The sequence below is a fragment of the Antechinus flavipes genome, chromosome 6 (genome assembly GCF_016432865.1).
Source record: "Antechinus flavipes isolate AdamAnt ecotype Samford, QLD, Australia chromosome 6, AdamAnt_v2, whole genome shotgun sequence".
Classification (NCBI taxonomy): domain Eukaryota; kingdom Metazoa; phylum Chordata; class Mammalia; order Dasyuromorphia; family Dasyuridae; genus Antechinus; species Antechinus flavipes.
Genome location: NC_067403.1, coordinates 247,777,973 through 247,801,218, shown reverse-complemented (window position 1 = coordinate 247,801,218; position 23,246 = coordinate 247,777,973). Strand labels below are relative to the sequence as shown.

The following is a 23,246-nucleotide window of genomic DNA, read 5'->3' as shown; positions in this document are numbered from 1 at the left end:
TTCCACTTTACTTTCTATTCCATGTGAGGTCACAGGTAACTAGTCACCAGTTTTTATAATGTATACATTCCCTACTGAGTAAGGGTTAAAGAGAGAAGAGGAAAAAAAAAAAACATTTTTTGCAGTTTTCCTTATGCTATTAAGTGCTCTTGCCATTGGATCTGAGCTGGATCTTACCAAGTTGTCTCTCACCTTTTACATCAGTTCCTTGATCACTGTAGTAAGCATGATTTTTTACTTCTCCACTGATATTTTTTTTCATATCTTTCAGGAGTCCTCCAATTTTTTAAATAGGGGGCCAGTTCACTGTCCCTCAGACTATTGGAGGGCCAGACTATAGTAAAAACAAAAACTTTGTTTTGTGGGCCTTTAAATAAAGAAACTTCATAGCCCTGGGTGAGGGAGTTAAACATCCTCAGGTGCCGCATCTGGCCCACAGGCCGTAGTTTGAGGACCCCTGCTATATATATATATCCTTCTTTAAAGGCTATATTAACAGGGAACAAATTCTGGAAAAATGCACCTAGATGAAAAGAGTCAATAATTAACTTCATCAAGCATTCTAGGACCAGTCTTATTAAGGATAGAGAACTTCATTATCAGGCAGGCCACGGGATAATGAGATGTCAGAGGAATTTTCAAAGAGCATCTCATGTAGGCAAGAAATGTCTCCTCCACCTACTCTATGACAACCACCCTTTAACTGATTTATCTATTTTATTTATTTAACTATTATATTTATATTATATCTATAATTATTATATATAATATATATATTATATTATAAAGATATTTATTTAACTATTAACTTCTTCAGCATCTACATGAACTGAGTGAAACGTGTAATGAAATTATACATCTAATGTATGAAAATCTAATAGCAAGAGACTACACTTTAGTTCTCCCCAAAGCCTCCTGAAAAATATGAAAAGGGAAACTAGACATCACTCTGCACAAGACAATTTTGCCCCCTAGTCAGTGAGTTCAACAGTGAGTTGCCCAAAACTTCCAAATAACGCAACATGGAACTCATCAGTGACCACCATCAGTGACTGCAGCAGCAAACTCTCACTAAGTACCCTTGGATAAAGGATGCAGTCAGCTTCAAGCTGGGGATTACTATTCTTTGTTTTACTGGCTGTCTGAGTTCTCACTAGGCTAAGGCTAAAGAGAAAGGGATTCTTAGTGAGAACTGGCCATGATCACAAATCTACATATTTTTCCACCCGGACAAAGTCTTAATTACTATATTAAGGGTACATTTCCAAGGCAGGAAATCACAGTAATAATTTAATTAGATCAGATAAGGAAAACAAGGCTTAATGGGAATCCCAAAAAAAAAAAAAACAATCTCATAAAATAGAAGAGAGGGAACATCTGTAGACATATAGCTCCAAAGTACATCCTAGTTTGACAATTGATCCACTGAGGCCCAGGTTACAGCATGAAACATCATAGAGGATAACAGCAAGCAAAAGGAGAAAATGATTATTCCTTTGATCTAGGGATACCTTCACTATTCATAGAGTTGTTACTACAAGTATCTAGAATGAGTCTTTGTGAGGGACTGAGAAAGACCAGGGGAATTATATCCAACTAAAACTGTTATGGGTACAATTTTCCATCATGTTGATTGTTAATGTTCCTGTACCTTTTGGTGATATTGTAAACTAAGTGTGTCATTTAAGCCAAAGTCTGAACCTTTAACCTTCTGAGAGCAGGGAAATTGCCTTGCCATAATGGATAGAATGTTGAAATTGCAATCAGCAACACATCTTTTCAAATCTTGTCTCTGACCCTTACTAGCTGCCTAATCCTGAATAAATCATTTAAAATCTATTCATCTTAACTTCTTTATGTGTAAGGAATGTGTTTTATGTGTAAAATTGGGGAGGGGATCTAGATACCTTTTTAAATCTCTTCTAACACTAGATTTATAATCTGATGATCCTATGAATTCAGATTCATTAGATGCACTTATTCCTTCCCCATCTCTGAGAATCAATTTTTTTCCACTCACAGTTTATCCAATCTTAGGAAGCTCTATTGTGCAACAATAGTTGGGCAAAATGAAGGCAAATCAATGAAGAAAAATCAAGAAAGCTAAAGATCTAGTGGATATTAATCTAGTGTTTAAGCTTTACAAAATGTTTCACATAATTATGTCATATAATCATCACAATGATTATCACAGGAGGCAGAAAACACAATTAAGATTCTTTTCATTTAATAGATGGGGAAACAAGCTCAATGAATAGTGACCTGTTGAAAATCACAAAGTTACTAAGTGGTGGCCCCAAGGCTCAAACCCACGTTTGATCTCTAACACCATCTGTTTTTCACAATCCATATTTTCAAAATATTTCACAAGGAGAACTCACAGCCAATCATTTTTTTCTAAATAAACAAAAAAAAAATTCCAAGAAATTTAAAGCCTGGGAGACTTGCATGTGAAAGGCAGAAATTTGGAACAAAGGGCTTAAAGTAAAGGATGATACTTTCAGATTTTTGTTTTCCCCTGCTCATTCATTTGTATGGCAGACTCAGAGGATTTGGAGGCAGTCCAAGAAAGCCATACTACTTCAGATTCTCGTGGTCATTTGGGGCTTATTAAAATATGGACCCTAAACTGGTTTAAAGGGGAATGAAAACCGGCAACCAGGAATTCATGGGAACTTCAAAAATTTCCCAATGCTGTATTAGTAAAAAGCTTGGGACAAAAATGGTGGATGTGCAAGTTGAAACAAGTTAGTAAAAGAATACAATAATCATATCCAGAAAAAAATTCTACCTGCCTCTTGTATCTTGGGTAATAAACAGTGGTTCCTAACTACCATATGATTATGAATATCCCTAAAGAATTGACAGCCTCCCCTTTTGAAGAGAAGCTCTTTTTAGTTACTATCGTAAATAGAAGTCAATGTCCAATAGATGTTACAAGAAATGAAACCCATATACTAGGGATAAAAAGATACTCAGAAACTACAATAAAAATGGAGATATCATTCCTAGGGAGGAATAAGTCCTATGTGAACAGTACAAATATATTATCAGGAACATGAGTTACTCCTTCAAATGTGTGTCATAACAACACATGGACATGTTTAGAGTGAATGTGCCCCAAGTTCGTGGAGTAGGATTCAATTTCTTCTTCTCTATATTATACAATACTATTTCACTAAATAAATCCCTTTATGTTGAACTGTTTATACATCCTCTAGCTGACTAGTAAAAGTACAAATACCCCCAGAGGGTCATAATCTATAGTTTTGAGTAAGTAAAAACCAAAAAGATATCTAAAACTGGAATCGTTTTCCTGGTGTCCACATATATGAGAAGAGTGTGTCACAAGTACAACATAAACAATAAACAGGGATTTATTGAACATCTACTGGTACCCAACTCTGGACCAAATACTGAAATGGATATAGATGAAATAAAATTTGGTGCTTACTCTTATGAAGTTCACCTTGTAGTCCAATAGGCAGTTCTAGGATACATGCAACTATTTGAGAATGTTTAAGCTCCATATTTGATGTTAATAAAAGGTATATAAGCCATCAATGGAAATTTAAGTGGTCAGGGAAGACTGCAGCCAGTGCAGAGCCTGAAGTCGTGATCTAAGTTCAAATGTGGCCTCAGACACTTATGAAATCGTATGACCTTAGAAAAGTTACAAACTCTATTTGCCTCAGTTTTTCATCTGTGAAAATGATAACACACTGGAAAATGAAATAACAAGCCACTACTGTACCTTTGCTAAGAAAACCCTATGCACAAATGTCCACAGGTCACATAGAGTCAGAAATGATTGATGACTGAGCAACAGTAATCAGAAGCTTCATAATTGAAGGGAATATTTTAGATGGGCCTGAAGGACTGGTAAGATTTGGATTGGCTTAAAAGTAAAAAGGAAATGTTCCAGTCTAGGAGAGGAAACCCATGGCATGTATCAATGATAGCCAGGTATCAAGATGAGATACTGGCCCTTTCATGGCACAAAGAGAGCTTGGAGGGAGCTAGGAAATGCTGAGAATCTTCCCTCCCATCTATGATGAGGAAAATAGAAGGACTGGTTTGGGTTTCATTTCTTGAAATGACGATTGCCCCTCATTTGGTCCTTTGTGTTCTTCTCAGGCCGTAGCAGGATGATATAGCACTTAGGGAAGAACAAACAGCACATCAGGCCTGCCCCAGATGCTAAAATAGCAAAGATCTCCACAGCCACAGTGTCCTTGCCCTGAGCGCTCAGGTGGGCTGGGATGAAGGAGATCCAGACACAGGAGAAGACCAACATGCTGAGGGTGATGTGCTTGGCTTCGTTGAAGGTGTCAGGCAATCGACGGGCCAGGAAGGCCACCACCAGACTGACCAGGGCCAGGAAGCCCAAGTAGCCCAGCATGACATAGAAAAACTCTGAGGAGCCTGCACCACACAGCATGGTGACCGTGGGTCCTGCTTCTGTCGAGTTCACGGGCACCGGAGGCCAGCCAATGACCCAGAACATACACAGAACAACTTGGACCAAGGAGAAGCCAATGAGGACGGCACTGGGGAGACTTGGTCCTGCCCACTTCCTGAGTCTGGCATCTGGTCTGGTGGCCCTGAAGGCAGACACAACAATGATGGTCTTGGCCAGAGTGGCACACACACAGACTGTGAAGAAAATCCCAAAGGCTGACTGGCGCAGGGCACAGGTCAGGGGTACTGGGTGGCCAATGAACATGAATGGGCAGAGGAAGCATAGCGCCAGGGAACAAAGAAGGATGTAACTTAGCCTGCGGTTGTTGGCTCTGACTATGGGAGTATGATGATGCCGTATGAATGTGCCAAGGATGGTCAGAGAAAGGAGGAAGAGAAAGGTTGTACAGAAGGCTAAAGCCATGCCCAGGGGCTCCGTGTAGGAGAGGAAATCACGGATCTTGGGGATGCACTGATCCTTTTCATTGTTTGGCCATTGGTCCTCTGGGCACTTCAGGCAACTGGCACTGTCTGAAAGAGATTTGGGGTAAGTCGCATATAGGAAGTGAGAAGAGAAAGATTTTTCCCACTGGGAGAACTTTTCCTTCCTCAAGTAAATCTTCCCTTCCTCTTGTCAAAGCAGTATATATTTTCATCACATTGTGATGACTGCCATATGATATTGCTGGCTCTTGTTATATCTTCAGTTCACCAGAAATTTTAAGCATTTTTAGGAAATTTAATTTAATCTCTTCAATGTCCAGGTTGAAAATACAATCTTATTGGTCTAATCCCAATACTGATCAGCATAGAAGCTTTAACCTGCTCCATTTTTCTAACCTGGGCCAGTTTTTCTCTCCTTAGGTAACCAGAAGGTCTTTACTTCTGGAGGCTTGTCATATTGGGGCTGATGTCAGTTGGTCTGGATACCTTGATCCTATTTGCATCTCTCTGAACTCCTGAACTCAAGCAATTCCCTAGCTTTGCTCTCTCTAGCAGCAAGGATCACAAGGATTCACAACTACCAGCTTCCCTTGTAATCAAAATTCCTGTAAAAGCAACCTTAATTCCTATTTGCTTTTTTGTTATCACATAACACTGTGTTCATGGTCACTATACCTGACACACAGACTCCACTTAATAATGCTTGCTGCCTTTTGCTCACTTAGTGCACTAAAACTTCTGGGTCTTTTTTTTTTAACATGAATTGCCTTCTAACTTTTTCTGTCCTATCCTGCAATTGTTCAATTGATCTTTTAGACTCAAGTTCTGTATTTGAGACAGCTACAGAGAGCTGGTGCTGGAGTCACAAGCATTTGAGTTCAAATTTGACCTCAGGTCCTTTCCATCTATTGTGACCCTGGGCAAGTCACAACCTCTGTTTGCCTCAGTTTCTTTCCCAGCACATAGCAAGTGCTATATAAATAATATTATTATTAGTTATTATAATTTTAAAGCACTTTCCCTTATTAACTTTACACAGTACCTGGCACATAGTATGGATTGAATAAATGTTTTTTGACTTGACAGTTTCAATCCACCATTCAATCCAATTGAAATCCTTTTGGATTCTGATCATAACATGCTATATTTTAACATACTACTTCAAAATAAAACTTGGATTTGAACCACATCTTCCAAGTTCTTTGGCTCATTTTAAACTAGATTTTCAACTCTTGCCAGAAGGAAACCTTCAAGAAATGACTGAATGATGACTTTTCAGATATGTTGCTTTAAAAAAATTCCTAAGTATGGACCAGACTAGAAATCCACTACAATCCTTCCAACTGTGAAATTCTGTGAACGATATCTTCATGTTTTTTGTCTTTTTCCCATCAGAAGTTACTAGTATTATTCTTTTCCATTTCTCCCATCTGACTCTTCTCACTTTCAACCAACTTACTTCTTCAACTAGTTCCATAATTCTCTCATCTTGAATCTAGCTCCATAGTTGCTTGGGGTCTAAATGGTCCCACCATTCTCCTGTCTTCCTTACCTGAGATATAGGCTATTTCTCCTTTTGGGCAGTGAAGACACTGGTAGCAGCAGCTTGGTTGCCCCTGAATAACTGACTTCCGGGTTCCCAAAGGACATGTTTTGCTGCAAACTGAAAGAGGGACCTACTCAAAGGCAGAAAGAAAAAAAGAGAACTGAGTTAAGTTTAGAGGTAACCTAACAGCATTTATAAAATAAGTAATTTTCAGGAGTTCCCAAATTTGTACTTTTCTGAGTTCTCACTAATGGAGGAAATTCCAGTGGTACATACTTGGAGTTAAAATGTAATGACTGAGTCCCAGAATTACTTCCTTCCCCTAATTAGTTGGCACTATTATTAAAGGAGAGCAGCAGAAGAGAATGGATTTTGGTTCTCACCTTTCCAGGACCCTCAGCCCAAATGATAGTACTGCTATTTATCACCAGCTCTTTCCCTGGATGCTCCCTGAAGTCTAAGTGTCCAACTTTGGCAGTCTGCAAACTATGGTTAAGAGCAAGTAAAAACCAAAAAGATATCTAAAACTGGAATAGTTTTCCTGGTGTCCACATATATGAGAAGAGTGTGTCACAAGTACAACATAAACAATAAACAGGGATTTATTGAACATCTACTGGTACCCAACTCTGGACCAAATACTGAAATGGATATAGATGAAATATTGGTGCTTACTCTTATGAAGTTCACCTAGTAGTCCAATAGGCAGTTCTAGGATACATGCAACTATTTGAGAATGTTTAAGCTCCATATTTGATGTTAATAAAAGGTATATAAGTCATCAATGGAAATTTAAGTGGTCAGGGAAGACTGCAGCCAGTGCAGAGCCTGAAGTCGTGATCTAAGTTCAAATGTGGCCTCAGACACTTATGAAATCGTATGACCTTAGAAAAGTTACAAACTCTATTTGCCTCAGTTTTTCATCTGTGAAAATGATAACACACTGGAAAATGAAATAACAAGCCACTACTGTACCTTTGCTAAGAAAACCCTATGCACAAATGTCCACAGGTCACATAGAGTCAGAAATGATTGATGACTGAGCAACAGTAATCAGAAGCTTCATAATTGAAGGGAATATTTTAGATGGGCCTGAAGGACTGGTAAGATTTGGATTGGCTTAAAAGTAAAGAGGAAATGTTCCAGTCTAGGAGAGAAAACCCATGGTATGTATCAATGATAGCCAGGTATCAAGATGAGATACTGGCCCTTTCATGGCACAAAAATAGCTTGGAGGGAGCTAGGAAATGCTGAGAATCTTCCCTCCCATCTATGATGAGAAAAATAGAAGGACTGGTTTGGGTTTCATTTCTTGAAATGACGATTGCCCCTCATTTGGTCCTTTGTGTTCTTCTCAGGCCGTAGCAGGATGATGTAGCACTTAGGGAAGAACAAACAGCACATCAGGCCTGCCCCAGATGCTAAAATAGCAAAGATCTCCACAGCCACAGTGTCCTTGCCCTGAGCGCTCAGGTGAGCTGGGATGAAGGCGATCCAGACACAGGAGAAGACTAACATGCTGAGGGTGATGTGCTTGGCTTCATTGAAAGTGTCAGGCAGTTGCCGGGCCAGGAAGGCCACCACCAGACTGACCAGGGCCAGGAAGCCCAAGTAGCCCAGCATGATATAGAAAAACTCTGAGGAGCCTGCACCACACAGCATGGTGACCGTGGGTCCTGCTTCTGTCGAGTTCACGGGCACCGGAGGCCAGCCAATGACCCAGAACATACACAGAACAACTTGGACCAAGGAGAAGCCAATGAGGACGGCACTGGGGAGACGTGGTCCTGCCCACTTCCTGAGTCTGGCATCTGGTCTGGTGGCCCTGAAGGCAGACACAACAATGATGGTCTTGGCCAGAGTGGCACACACACAGACTGTGAAGAAAATCCCAAAGGCTGCCTGGCGCAGGGCACAGGTCAGGGGTACTGGGTGGCCAATGAACATGAATGGGCAGAGGAAGCATAGTGCCAGGGAACAGAGAAGGATGTAACTTAGCCTGCGGTTGTTGGCTCTAACTATGGGAGTATGATGATGCCGTATGAATGTGCCAAGGATGGTCAGAGAAAGGAGGAAGAGAAAGGTTGTACAGAAGGCTAAAGCCATGCCCAGGGGCTCCGTGTAGGAGAGGAAATCACGGATCTTAGGGATGCACTGATCCTTTTCATTGTTTGGCCATTGGTCCTCTGGGCACTTCAGGCAACTGGCACTGTCTGAAAGAGATTTGGGGTAAGTCGCATATAGGAAGTGAGAAGAGAAAGATTTTTCCCACTGGGAGAACTTTTCCTTCCTCAAGTAAATCTTCCCTTCCTCTTGTCAAAGCAGTATATATTTTCATCACATTGTGATGACTGCCATATGATATTGCTGGCTCTTGTTATAACTTCAGTTCACCAGAAATTTTAAGCATTTTTAGGAAATTTAATTTAATCTCTTCAATGTCCAGGTTGAAAATACAATCTTATTGGTCTAATCCCAATACTGATCAGCATAGAAGCTTTAACCTGCTCCATTTTTTCTACCTGGGCCAGTTTTTCTCTCCTTAGATAACCAGAAGGTTTTTACTTCCAGAGGCTTATCATATTGGGGCTGACATCAGTTGTTCTGGATACCTTGATCCTATTTGCAGCTCTCTGAACTCCTGAATTCAAGCAATTCCCTAGCTTTGCCCTCCCTAGCAGTAAGGATCACAAGGATTCACAACTACCAGCTTCCCTTGTTATCAAAATTCCTGTAAAAGCAACCTTAATTCCTATTTGCTTTTTTGTTATCACATAATACTGTGCTCACGGTCACTATACCTGACACACAGACTCCACTTAATAATGCTTGCTGCTTTTTGCTCACTTGGTGCAGTAAAACCTCTGGGGTTTTTTTTTAACATGAATTGCCTTCTAACTTTTTCTGTCCTATCCTGCATTTGTTCAATTGATCTTTTAGACTCAAGTTCTGTATTTGAGACAGCTATAGAGAGCTGGTGCTGGAGTCACAAGCATTTGAGTTCAAATTTGATCTCAGATCCTTTCCATCTATTGTGACCCTGGGCAAGTCACAACCTCTGTTTGCCTCAATTTCTTTATCTGTAAAATGAGGAGCACAATAGCCCATTTAGCCCAATGCCTAGCACATAGTAAGTGCTATATAAATAATATTATTATTAGCTATTATAATTTTAAAGCACTTTCCCTTATTAACTTTACACAGTACCTGGCACATAGTATGGATTGAATAAATGTTTTTTGACTTGACAATTTCAATCCACCATTCAAGCCAATTGAAATCCTTTTGGATTCTGATCATAACATGCTATATTTTAACATACTACTTCAAAATAAAACTTGGATTTGAACCACATCTTCCAAGTTCTTTGGCTCATTTTAAACTAGATTTTCAACTCTTGCCAGAAGGAAACCTTCAAGAAATGACTGAATGATGACTTTTCAGATATGTTGCTTTAAAAAAAATTCCTAAGTATGGACCAGACTAGAAATCCACTACAATCCTTCCAACTGTGAAATTCTGTGAACGATATCTTCATGTTTTTTGTCTTTTTCCCATCAGAAGTTACTAGTATTATTTTTTTCCATTTCTCCCATCTGACTCTTCTCACTTTCAACCAACTTACTTCTTCAACTAGTTCCATAATGCTCTCATCCTGAATCTAGCTCCATAGTTGCTTGGGGTCTAAATGGTCCCACCATTCTCCTGTCTTCCTTACCTGAGATATAGGCTATTTCTCCTTTTGGGCAGTGAAGACACTGGTAGCAGCAGCTTGGTTGCCCCTGAATAACTGACTTCCGGGTTCCCAAAGGACATGTTTTGCTGCAAACTGAAAGAGGGACCTACTCAAAGGCAGAAAGAAAAAAAGAGAACTGAGTTAAGTTTAGAGGTAACCTAACAGCATGTATAAAATAAGTAATTTTCAGGAGTTCCCAAATTTGTACTTTTCGGAGTTCTCACTAATGGAGGAAATTCCAGTGGTACATACTTGGAGTTAAAATGTAATGACTGAGTCCCAGAATTACTTCCTTCCCCTAATTAGTTGGCACTATTATTAAAGGAGAGCAGCAGAAGAGAATGGATTTTGGTTCTCACCTTTCCAGGACCCTCAGCCCAAATGATAGTACTGCTATTTATCACCAGCTCTTTCCCTGGAGGCTCCCTGAAGTCTAAGTGTCCAACTTTGGCAGTCTGCAAACTATGGTTAAGAGCAAGGTAATTATTCACTACATCAAAAATCGCTGGGATCTCTCCATCCTGGGTAAAGAAGATCTCTTCCTGGGCTCGAGTAGTGAAGCAGACAGCCTTTAGATAGTGCAAAAACTGAGGCAAAAACACAAGTAGGAAGACAAGAAGGGGTCAAAGAAAGGATCCGAGGACACTTGCGCTGCCTTTATTGCAAACCTTCTCACATATTTTTGGCCATGACAAGTGGACTTCTCCAGAGTGGTCCCATTAATTCTACCTTGAACTTCCTCACTACTCATTCCACCCATAGATTAAAGAAGCTAAAAACCCCAGAAGACTGAGTCTCTTGCCAACCTGAGAACCCTTTGTTCTTACCACTATCACTGCTTATCTTTATAATTGAACTTTCTACCTGAAGTCTCTTGGGGATGTTTTGAGATATCCCCCTTCCTTGACTGGTTCTCTGGTTGAGATGCTTAAATGTAGGTGAAAAGGTACCTCTAGGCCCATTCATGGGATTATTATAGTTTTGCCTTTTATGATAACAGTGACTGGCTCTTTGCCAGAATTTTTTATTCCTAATTTTTCCCACCTCTTCTTTGTCCTCCATTCACCGCATCATAGACCCTAGAATAGAGCTAAAAAATGAGAGGCCATCTAGTCCAACCTGTTCATTTTACAAAGTTACCCAGGAAATGTTTAGCCCTCCTAACTTCCTTTGTTATCCCTCCTACTCATAGTCTCCTTCATTCTATTCAATAGCTATGAGTACTCATCCCATCCTAGAGAGAGCAGGACATAGAACATGGATTCCTCATCTCTGTCTCACCTGCCATGGTCTGGCATCTTCTGTCCTGGTACAATTGCTACCAGTAAATGGTCCTTCCCCAGGAGAGCAGGCCCTCAGATTCTGATAGGCCACCAGGAAGGTTTTGGCTGCCAGGTAGGCTTGGTATGTAGCGGTCAAGTCATCCAGATTCAGTACAGATAGATGGAGTTGTGTCAGCTGCTCTAATCCTGTGCAATTTTGGATAACATATCCTGCTTGACTATCAATAGACATTGGCCCAGACCAGGTACAGCCCAACAGTTCTTGCCAAAATAGCTTTACCAAGTGGTTGTCTGGATACATGGCTGGATGCAGAGTGGACAGGAAGTGCTTGAAGCCAGGTATTGGTCCAGAGTGTATCCCCAGAGACAGACTCCCATTTAGCATCTCTCTGGCTTCTCTATTCAATACTGAGGCATCTGGTAAAAAAGAAGTGGACATGAGCCAGATTCTGTTGGTCATATTCTTCTCTTGAAGGGCCTTGGCAAGGAGAACGAAGTGGATGTGGTAGCAGTCACAGACGATTACCTTGGCAGTGGAATTCCAGATGGCATCAGCCACATCACCCACGTGATTGATGTGGCCATCGATCCTCTTCGAGAAGCTCACGCAGCCGCCGTTCTTTCCGACTTCCTTCCGGAATTCCTGGTCCAGCCACTCAAAGGCACCGCTATCTGATCCTACCAGGCCCACCCAGGTCCAGTTGAAGTAGAGAAGTATTTTAGCCATGGCCTGAGGTTGGTGGACTCTGCTGGGGACTGTGCGAAGGAAGGACGGGAACCGGTGGTGGTCAGAAAATTGGGGATGTTGAGATCCATGACTTATCTGGAGAAAGAAAAAGGGCCAAATGTTCCTGGCCAGGAAAAAAAAACAGCATATGGCTTCATATTTCCTGAAACCTCCAAGTAGCTACCTGGGAATTTAAACCTTGATCTATTTTCACCATTCTTCACAGTTTCATCCATAAACTAGAGCTAGAGGGAGCAAGAGGGCAAAGAGAATAGTTCTGAATCTGGAGTCAGGAAAGCTTGTACGTAAATCCATGGCTGAATGATTGTGGGCAAGTTACTTAACTTTTTCTCAGCCTCAGTTTCCCCATTTCTAAAATGAGAATAATAATAGAATCCGTCCCATAGAAATATTGTGACTTAAATGAGATAATGTGGGCTATGTGCCTAAAGTTAGTAATAGTAATAGTAGTAATAATAGCAGCAGCAGCAGCAATAGTAGTAATACAATTACTACCTAACTGCTAGAGTTGAGAAAATCATAATTTGCAAACCTAAAAGTTCTAAAATAAAAATAAAAATAGAAGGCATTATTGTTTAAACAACTCTTCCATGAATGCCTTGTCGTGTCCCCTCTCCCCCATCCTGGAATTATCATTGAGAACTCAAGTTTGTAAGTTGGGACCACAGACCCATGGGTCTGCCTTCCTAAAGTTAGAGTTCACAAGCTAGTAAATTCACTTTCAATAGTCAACCAGTAGCTAATTATATATTAGCTCAAGGCCTTTAGCAAGCTGGTAAGCTTTACTAAGCACGGTGAGGACAGTAGCTGCTGAGTATTCCTAACAAAAAATCTGGCTCACAAACTCACAAATACACACAGTACCAGTGGGAAGGGTGATCACTTTGAGTACAATGGTAGTGAGGAACACATATGGCCAAGGAAAATCCGTTCCTCCCAGCATGTGGGGTCCCAGTGTCTTTCCTCTTATTAGGAATTCACCACTGTTCTTCCACAAGCTCAATAGCTTTATGATGTTTCTCTCTGTGACTCAACTTACAATTTCCAGGGAAAGTTTGCTTTTAAATCTATACTCGGTCAGCCAATAAACACTTAATAAGCATCTAATATGTTCCAGGCCTTGTGCTGAGTTCTAGGGATAAACAGAAAGGCATTGTCAATTCTATTCTCTGGTGATAGAACTTGGAGCTGCTTCCTGATTCTTCCTGCTTCCCAACTCTGTCTGCTTCACTATGCTCCCTCCTGGATGCAGCATCTCCTACAGGGTAAATAAGAGTTGTATATTTAACATGTATTGGTCAACCTGTCATCTAGGGGAGGGGATGGGGGAAGGAGAGGAAAAATTGGAACAAAAGGTTTGGCAATTGTCAATGCTGTAAAATTACCCATGCATATAACTTGTAAATAAAAAGCTATAATCAAAAATAATAAATAAATAAGAGTTGTAAGGGACTATGACTGATAAAGGGAGAAGAGAGGGAAGAACAAGTCCTTTCTCCTCTCTCTCATACTCTCTCTCTCTTACACACACACACACACACACACACACACACACACACACACACACTATTATAAATAGAATAGTTATATATGTTATTTTGTTGTTGTATCATCTCAATTATGTCCAACTCTCCATGATCCTACCTAAGGTCTTCTTGGCAAAGATAGTGGAATGGTTTGCCATTTCCTTCTCCATCTCATTTTACAGATGAGAAAGCTGAGGCAAAAATGGTTAAGGGATTTGACCCAATCAAGCATTTGTTTGAGCCTGGATTTGAACTCAGGAAGATGAGTCTTTCTGGCTCCAAGCACAGTTCTCTTTCCACTTCACTGCCTAGTAGCTCTATATAATGTAACTAGTTTATATTCATTTGCATTTGTCCTCTTTGTATATATTACATATATACTCATAGATAGATAGAGATATGGATATGGATAGAGATAGAGATATGTTCATCTTCCTTTTTAGAATGCTTGCCCCCCTGAGAATACAGATTTTTTCCAATCTTTGTACTGGCAACTCCAACTCTTGGAATATAGCTGGTGCTTATTAATGCTTTTTTGATTGACTGACTGATTTAGGTGGCTAGGGTCCAGATTTAAAAATTAAATAGAAGAAAAGAACATGAACTTTATTGTAGAAGCAATAAGAAGTCATTAGAGATCACCGAGTGTGTGAAGACACTATAAGGTCATCTGAATATCCCTACCATGGAGAGGTCTTTGTGAAGCAGTGAGAAAAACCTGGATTTAGAGTCTAGCATATGGGCTTGAAGCTCAACTCTCCTATTTACTACCCATGTGACCTTGGGAAATTATAGCAGCTCTCTGTTCTGAAAAATAAGGGAGTTGGATCGGCCTATCTCTCAGCTTCCTCCTGGCTCTTATCCCTAAGAGTGCAAGTTCATATAGCTAATTGTGGAATCCTTGCCATGAGCTATTCTCCAGAGCCAACCTCTACCAAGTTCCTATTCCCAATCCAACTCACTCCATTGATGGGCATTCTGGGAATTACAGCCTCTGCAAATCATAGCATCGTTGCAAAAGACTCAAAAATTCTCATGCATATTCTTTAATGCAGCTTTATAAACCTGATGCTGATATGGTATAAAGAAATACTGAACCTGGAAACAAGAGGCCCATATGTTACTTGCTCTAAAATTAACTCATACAAATTTATTTGATTTTATAATGATGTAATTTAATTATTAATAAATACAACATTAAATTAATACAATATTAAACTATTAAATGCATTAATAAAATATAATATTAAATAAAATATTGATGTAGTTAAATATAATAAAAATATAATAAATTACTATTATTTGACATTTATATAATTAATCACTAATAAATGTAACATTAAATATAATATAATATTAAATATATCAATAAAATATAATATTAAATAAAATATGGGTGTCATTGAATATAATATAAATATAGTAAATTACTATCATACTATATGTTATGTATAAATATAATATACTACTGAAACAGCTAAGTGGCACAGTGGATAGAGCACCAGCCCTAAAGTCAGGAGGACCTGAGTTCTAATCTGGCCTCAGACACTTAACACTGCCTAGCTGTGTGAGCCTGGGCAAGTCATTTAATCCAAATTGCCTCAGCCAAATATATACATATATATATATATATGTATATATGTATTTATATATGTACATATAATATACTACTATAACTTGTATATGGTGCTTTAAGATTTTAAAGCATTTTATTCATGTTATCTCATTTTACCTTCACAATAATCCTGTGAAATACTTGCCATTGCTATACCTATTTTAGAGATGTGAAAGTGAAGCTGAGTGATGTTAAATGATTATTTTGCCCATGGCAGCTTAGCGACGAAGTTGAAATCTAAGTGGCTTAAAGTCCAAAAAAACATTATGGACATTGAACAAGTCATACAAACATTCTGGGTTTTTTGTTTATACACTTGTAAAATGAGATTCATTTCCCTTGCTTTACTTAGCTCACAAAGCTTTTGTAAGGAAAACACTTGATAAATCTAAAAATATTATCTAAAAGTCAATTATTGTTTTTTGGTAAATGGTTTCAAGGTGTTATTCTTTTATGGAGTATTTTCATTTTAAGAGTTTGTAACGAAAAGAAATTAATTTCTAATAGTAAAATGTCAGGAATCATTGAAAACCCAGCACAAAGCTATTTGGGCTTTTTCCTGGGACTCCTCCAGTCACATTATGTGACCCCTATTCACTACATCATGGAGTATATCAAACCAAACTGTGAGTGGGAATGACCCTGGGTTTTTAGGAACAAAGAAGGGCTTTTAGTCTTGGAGAAGAGAGGAAACTACTAGAGCAGGTAATCTTTCTACCTATGAATTCTCTGCTTAAGTCTCTAGGTATATTACTCACCTGAGAGACTTGGTAAACAGAGAGCAGCTCAGCCATGGCCTCCGACTCTGGGGAAGTCATCCCACCTATGATTCCCAGGAGTCGATGCTGGGGGTGGCAATCAAAGTTGGGTGTTGGGAGGAGCTGTCCAGACAGGAGACCAAGAGTGCTCCCAAGAGCCCGGGTTCCAGACACACAGGAGTCATAGAGCTGGAATCCCACTGTGATATTGGGCAGGAAACTGGGGTCTCTATTTGCCTCTTCCACAGCAAATAGCATGCCCAAAGCATTCAGGAAAAATCTAGCTTTAAATCTTCAGGAAGGAACAAAATACAGCAGACTCAAAGTAGCCACAGCCTTGGATAACAATAAAATCTTGAAAAGCTCCCTCCTTCCCCATAAGCTGGAAATATTCTAATTTCTATGGTGATACAACAGTCATTCCCTCCCTCTCCCTGGGTCTCAGTTTCCTCATCTTAAAAATGACATAATTAAACATCATCAGAGTCCTTTTCACAATAATGATTCTAAATGTATAAAACAACTAGATAGGATTACAGAGGAAGCCAAAGGTAGTGAAATTTAAATGAGATTTTTTTCTATACAAATTCATAGATAACCCCCCATCCCCATTCCCCAGGTTAAGAATATCTGAACTGGGGGATTTCTAAATTCCTATTTTCTAAATTAAGCGAAGACAATTTGAGGCTCGGGAGAGGAAGCTTTTGGTTCAGATCCAACTTCACACATTTACTATGTGACCCAAGAGAAGTCAGCTCATCTCTCCTAGCCTTAGAAGGATGCCCACTCAAAAGAGACAAGATATATAAAGTGCATTTGTAGTTTAAATATGAGTTACTTTTGTTGTTGCATCTCTAGACAAATTACTTGAATGAAAATATTAGCATAACACTTCTTAAATTTGCTACTGAAACAAAGAAAAATATATGCTTTGATGAGACTCAGGATTATTAACCAGTCAGATCATGAGAATGGGTCAAATTCAACAAGATACAATTCAGTTGACATAAAGTTAAGGGTTCTTTCTTGTTTAAAAAAAAAACTGTAGAAAATGATGGAAATGTTTGGGAAGGAGAAGGACTTGGAAGTCTATGATGATTCTAAAACCAACATGAACCAACAATGTGACACAGCAACAGGGAAAAACTGAAGTGTTTGGCTGCATCAGTAAAAAAGAAAGAGACTCCTGTGCTCTGTCCTGATCAAACCCCACCTGGAGCACTACTTTTGGCCAAGGAAAATCCGTTCCTCCCAGCATGTGGGGTCCCAGTGTCTTTCCTCTTATTAGGAATTCACCACTGTTCTTCCACAAGCTCAATAGCTTTATGATGTTTCTCTCTGTGACTCAGGGAAAGTTTGCTTTTAAATCTATACTCGGTCAGCCAACAAACACTTAATAAGCATCTAATATGTTCCAGGCCTTGTGTTGAGTTCTAGGGATAAACAGAAAGGCATTATCAATTCTATTCTCTGGCGATAGAACTTGGAGCTGCTTCCTGATTCTTCCTGCTTCCCAACTCTGTCTGCTTCACTATGCTCCCTCCTGGATGCAGCATCTCCTACAGGGTAAATAAGAGTTGTATATTTAACATGTATTGGTCAACCTGCCATCTAGGGGAAGGGATGGGGGGAAGGAGAGGAAAAATTGGGACAAAAGGTTTGGCAATTGTCAATGCTGTAAAATTACCCATGCATATAACTTGTAAATAAAAAGCTATAATCAAAAATAAATAAATAAGAGTTGTAAGAGACTATGACTGATAAAGGGAGAAGAGAGGGAAGAGCAAGTCCTTTCTCCTCTCTCTCATACTTTCTCTCTCTTACACACACATACACACACACACACACACACACACACACACACTATTATAAATAGAATAGTTATATATGTTATTTTGTTGTTGTATCATCTCAATTATGTCCAACTCTCCATGACCCTACCTAGGGTCTTCTTGGCAAAGATAGTGGAATGGTTTGCCATTTCCTTCTCCATCTCATTTTACAGATGAGAAAGCTGAGGCAAAAATGGTTAAGGAATTTGACCCAATCAAGCATTTGTTTGAGCCTGGATTTGAACTCAGGAAGATAGTCTTTCTGGCTCCAAGCACAGTTCTCTTTCCACTGCACTGCCTAGTAGCTCTATATAATGTAACTAGTTTATATTCATTTGCATTTGTCCTCTTTGTATATATTACGTATATACTCATAGATAGATAGAGATATGGATATGGATAGAGATAGAGATATGGATATGGATAGAGATAGAGATATGTTCATCTTCCTTTTTAGAATGCTTGCCCCCCTGAGAATACAGATTTTTTCCAATCTTTGTACTGGCAACTCCAACTCTTGGAATATAGCTGGTGCTTATTAATGCTTTTTTGATTGACTGACTGATTTAGGTGGCTAGGGTCCAGATTTAAAAATTAAATAGAAGAAAAGAACATGAACTTTTTTGTACAAGCAATAAGAAGTCATTAGAGATCACTGAGTGTGTAAAGACACTATAAGGTCATCTGAATATCCCTAGCATGGAGAGGTCTTTGTGAAGCAGTGAGAAAAACCTGGATTTAGAGTCTAGCATATGGGCTTGAAGCTCAACTCTCCTATTTACTACCCATGTGACCTTGGGAAATTATAGCAGCTCTCTGTTCTGAAAAATAAGGAAGTTGGATCGGCCTATCTCTCAGCTTCCTCCTGGCTCTTATCCCTAAGAGTGCAAGTTCATATAGCTAATTGTGGAATCCTTGCCACCAGCTATTCTCCAGAGCCAACCTCTACCAAGTTCCTATTCCCAATCCAACTCACTCCATTGATGGGCATTCTGGGAATTACAGCCTCTGCAAATCCTAGCATCGTTGCAAAAGACTCAAAAATTCTTATGCATATTCTTTAATGCAGCTTTATAAACCTGATGCTGATATGGTATAAAGAAATACTGAACCTGGAAACAAGAGGCCCATGTGTTACTTGCTCTAAAATTAACTCATACAAATTTATTTGATTTTATAATGATGTAATTTAATTATTAATAAATACAACATTAAATTAATACAATATTAAACTATTAAATGCATTAATAAAATATAATATTAAATAAAATATTGATGTAGTTAAATATAATAAAAATATAATAAATTACTATTATTTGACATTTATATAATTAATCACTAATAAATGTAACATTAAATATAATATAATATTAAATATATCAATAAAATATAATATTAAATAAAATATGGGTGTCATTGAATATAATATAAATATAGTAAATTACTATCATACTATATGTTATGTATAAATATAATATACTACTGAAACAGCTAAGTGGCACAGTGGATAGAGCACCAGCCCTAAAGTCAGGAGGACCTGAGTTCTAATCTGGCCTCAGACACTTAACACTGCCTAGCTGTGTGAGCCTGGGCAAGTCATTTAATCCCAATTGCCTCAGCCAAATATATACATATATATTTATACATATGTATATATGTATTTATATATGTACATATAATATACTACTATAACTTGTATATGGTGCTTTAAGATTTTAAAGCATTTTATTCATGTTATCTCATTTTACCGTCACAATAATCCTGTGAAATACTTGCCATTGCTATACCTATTTTAGAGATGTGAAAGTGAAGCTGAGTGATGTTAAATGATTATTTTGCCCATGGCAGCTTAGCGATGAAGTTGAAATCTAAGTGGCTTAAAGTCCAAAAAACCATTATGGACATTGAACAAGTCATACAAACATTCTGGGTTTTTTGTTTATACACTTGTAAAATGAGATTCATTTCCCTTGCTTTACTTAGCTCACAAAGCTTTTGTAAGGAAAACACTTGATAAATCTAAAAATATTATCTAAAAGTCAATTATTGTTTTTTGGTAAATGGTTTCAAGGTGTTATTCTTTTATGGAGTATTTTCATTTTAAGAGTTTGTAACGAAAAGAAATTAATTTCTAATAGTAAAATGTCAGGAATCATTGAAAACCCAGCACAAAGCTATTTGGGCTTTTTCCTGGGACTCCTCCAGTCACATTATGTGACCCCTATTCACTACATCATGGAGTATATCAAACCAAACTGTGAGTGGGAATGACCCTGGGTTTTTAGGAACAAAGAAGGGCTTTTAGTCTTGGAGAAGAGAGGAAACTACTAGAGCAGGTAATCTTTCTACCTATGAATTCTCTGCTTAAGTCTCTAGGTATATTACTCACCTGAGAGACTTGGTAAACAGAGAGCAGCTCAGCCATGGCCTCCGACTCTGGGGAAGTCATCCCACCTATGATTCCCAGGAGTCGATGCTGGGGGTGGCAATCAAAGTTGGGTGTTGGGAGGAGCTGTCCAGACAGGAGACCAAGAGTGCTCCCAAGAGCCCGGGTTCCAGACACACAGGAGTCATAGAGCTGGAATCCCACTGTGATATTGGGCAGGAAACTGGCGTCTCTATTTGCCTCTTCCACAGCAAATAGCATGCCCAAAGCATTCAGGAAAAATCTAGCTTTAAATCTTCAGGAAGGAACAAAATACAGCAGACTCAAAGTAGCCACAGCCTTGGATAACAATAAAATCTTGAAAAGCTCCCTCCTTTCCCATAAGCTGGACATATTCTAATTTCTATGGTGATACAACAGTCATTCCCTCCCTCTCCCTGGGTCTCAGTTTCCTCATCTTAAAAATGACATAATTAAACATCATCAGAATCCTTTTCACAATAATGATTCTAAACGTATAAAACAACTAGATAGGATTACAGAGGAAGCCAAAGGTAGTGAGATTTAAATGAGATTTTTTTCTATACAAATTCATAGATAACCCTCCATCCCCATTCCCCAGGTTAAGAATATCTGAACTGGGGGATTTCTAAATTCCTATTTTCTAAATTAAGCGAAGACAATTTGAGGCTCGGGAGAGGAAGCTTTTGGTTCAGATCCAACTTCACACATTTACTATGTGACCCAAGAGAAGTCAGCTCATCTCTCCTAGCCTTAGAAGGATGCCCACTCAAAAGAGACAAGATATATAAAGTGCATTTGTAGTTTAAATATGAGTTACTTTTGTTGTTGCATCTCTAGACAAATTACTTGAATGAAAATATTAGCATAACACTTCTTAAATTTGCTACTGAAACAAAGAAAAATATATGCTTTGATGAGACTCAGGATTATTAACCAGTCAGATCATGAGAATGGGTCAAATTCAACAAGATACAATTCAGTTGACATAAAGTTAAGGGTTCTTTCTTGTTTAAAAAAAAAACCTGTAGAAAATGATGGAAATGTTTGGGAAGGAGAAGGACTTGGAAGTCTATGATGATTCTAAAACCAACATGAACCAACAATGTGACACAGCAACAGGGAAAAACTGAAGTGTTTGGCTGCATCAGTAAAAAAGAAAGAGACTCCTGTGCTCTGTCCTGATCAAACCCCACCTGGAGCACTACTTTTGGCCCCATTGGAGCCTACAGGTAAAATATAGAGGGGCGGCAGATAGAGACTTAGTGAAAAAGAATCTAAAATTCCAAACAATTAGAAAATGGCACAACCTGCCTAGGAAACCAGTGATTTTCCTCTTGCTGAAGTAATTTTGATAAAAGCTTTTTAGACACCTAGTAAGGCTGCTTTGTAGTTGGATTTGTGGCTCGGTTCTGGCTGATTCTGTGACATTGTTTGGGATTTTCTTGGCAAGACTTCTAGAGTGGTTAGCCATTTCCTTCTCCAGTGAATTACAAAAAAAGAGGTTGAATGACTACTGTGTGTCTTAGTTCAGATTTGAATTCAGCCTTCTATCCTGGAGGCTCGGTAGTCTATCCACTGAACTATCTAACTTTCTTGCTTTTTATAGAAATCACCATTTGGGAAGAGGTTGAAATCAGTATCCACTCGGCCTCCTTTCAAACAAAGGACTTAAATGTTAATTTGAATTGAATTCTAGGATTTTGGATGTCCCACTTCAGGAAGGTCATTGCCTGTTCAGAAAGATGATGGAAGTCTATCTAAGGAAACCCAGGAAGTTTGTCTTGGAGAAAAGAAAACAAGGGGGAGGGCCAGAAGGTGATTGCTGGGTTTGGAATGGATTTTGCCTTGTTTTGTTTGGGGGTGTTAGGGAGAAGATAATTGTCTTCACATATTTGAACAGACACAAAATAGAAGAGGTTTTGGAGCTCTTCTGCTTGGACCCCCAACACAGCTCTGCACCTGATGAATGGAAGCTACAGGGACGCAGACTAGAGCACAACATGAGAAAGAAGTCTCTAATAACTGGAACTGTCTAAAATTGGAGCTGACTGCTAGTAAAAGTGTTGATTTCCTCATCACAGGAAGTGGTCAAGCAAAAAATGAAATATTATCCTCAGTGTTGTAGAAGGGATTGTTGATTATGGTGAGGACACAGAGAATAAAATAGATAGCTCACTGGTTCCCTCTAACTTTTATTGAGTTACTATGAGCCAGAAATTCTAAAGTGCCAGCCTCAGATTAGATGATCTGTAAACAAAGAGTAGGGGCAGAGTTTCCCTTTCTTAAACCCTATGTTCACAAGACCCAGCCACTCACAACTCCAATTATATTTATACTAATTTGCATCCCTCCTAGTTTTTTTTTCTTTCTGTCTGTCCCTCCTTCGCCTTCTCTCTCTCTCTCTCTCTCTCTCTCTCTCTCTCTCTTTTTCTCTCTCTCTCTCTCTCTCTCTCTCTCTCTTTCTGTCTCTTAATGAATGAACTTGGGTTCATTCACTACCTTAAACGATCTACAAGGGGTCCAGCTCTATCTATTCAGACTGATCAATCTTGGAAAAAGGGGTATGAAAGAACTGTGGCTCAATCCTCCCAGATATCCTCCCCACCCTATCACTTAGAGCATGCTTGCCTATCTCCTTTTATCCTTCCCCAGGAATAAAGGACAATACTTACTGTTGGCACGGTGGCTGCTCTGGAGGTTGGAGAAAAGTCACCTTCTGCCGGACAAGCTGAGCATGTAAGGGGGTGACAGCTCCAAGGAGCACATCCCCCTCAATAGAGAGCTGTTCAGTGGTACTGGGGGCAGGTAGTTGGCAGGGAGATTGGACAGCACTAGACATAAAGGGGGTTAGGATCAGGGTAAAGAGCAGCGAGCACACCATGGTGAT

General features: G+C 39.1%; 1 protein-coding gene across 1 annotated transcript; it reads right to left on the bottom strand.

Annotated features, from left to right (window-relative positions):
* Positions 1-7,756: 7,756 nt before the first annotated feature.
* LOC127541609 (extracellular calcium-sensing receptor-like) lies at positions 7,757-23,240 on the bottom strand. Its single transcript, XM_051966829.1, has 7 exons — positions 23,032-23,240; positions 20,339-20,630; positions 16,118-16,240; positions 11,469-12,293; positions 10,547-10,774; positions 10,170-10,293; positions 7,757-8,664 (listed from the first exon to the last, which is right to left on the bottom strand). The coding sequence occupies exons 1-7, from the start codon at positions 23,238-23,240 to the stop codon at positions 7,757-7,759; spliced, it is 2,709 nt and encodes a 902-aa protein (XP_051822789.1).
* Positions 23,241-23,246: the final 6 nt, after the last annotated feature.

Coding starts and splice junctions, on each gene's coding strand:
- LOC127541609 (XM_051966829.1), bottom strand. CDS start 23,240: ATGGTGTGCTCGCTGCTCTTTACCCTGATCCTAACCCCCTTTATGTCT. Junction 16,241..20,338: donor CTGTTTACCAAGTCTCTCAG/GTGAGTAATATA, acceptor CTGTCTGGACAG/CTCCTCCCAACACCCAACTT. Junction 10,775..11,468: donor AAGATGCCAGACCATGGCAG/GTGAGACAGAGA, acceptor TTTTTGCCTCAG/TTTTTGCACTATCTAAAGGC.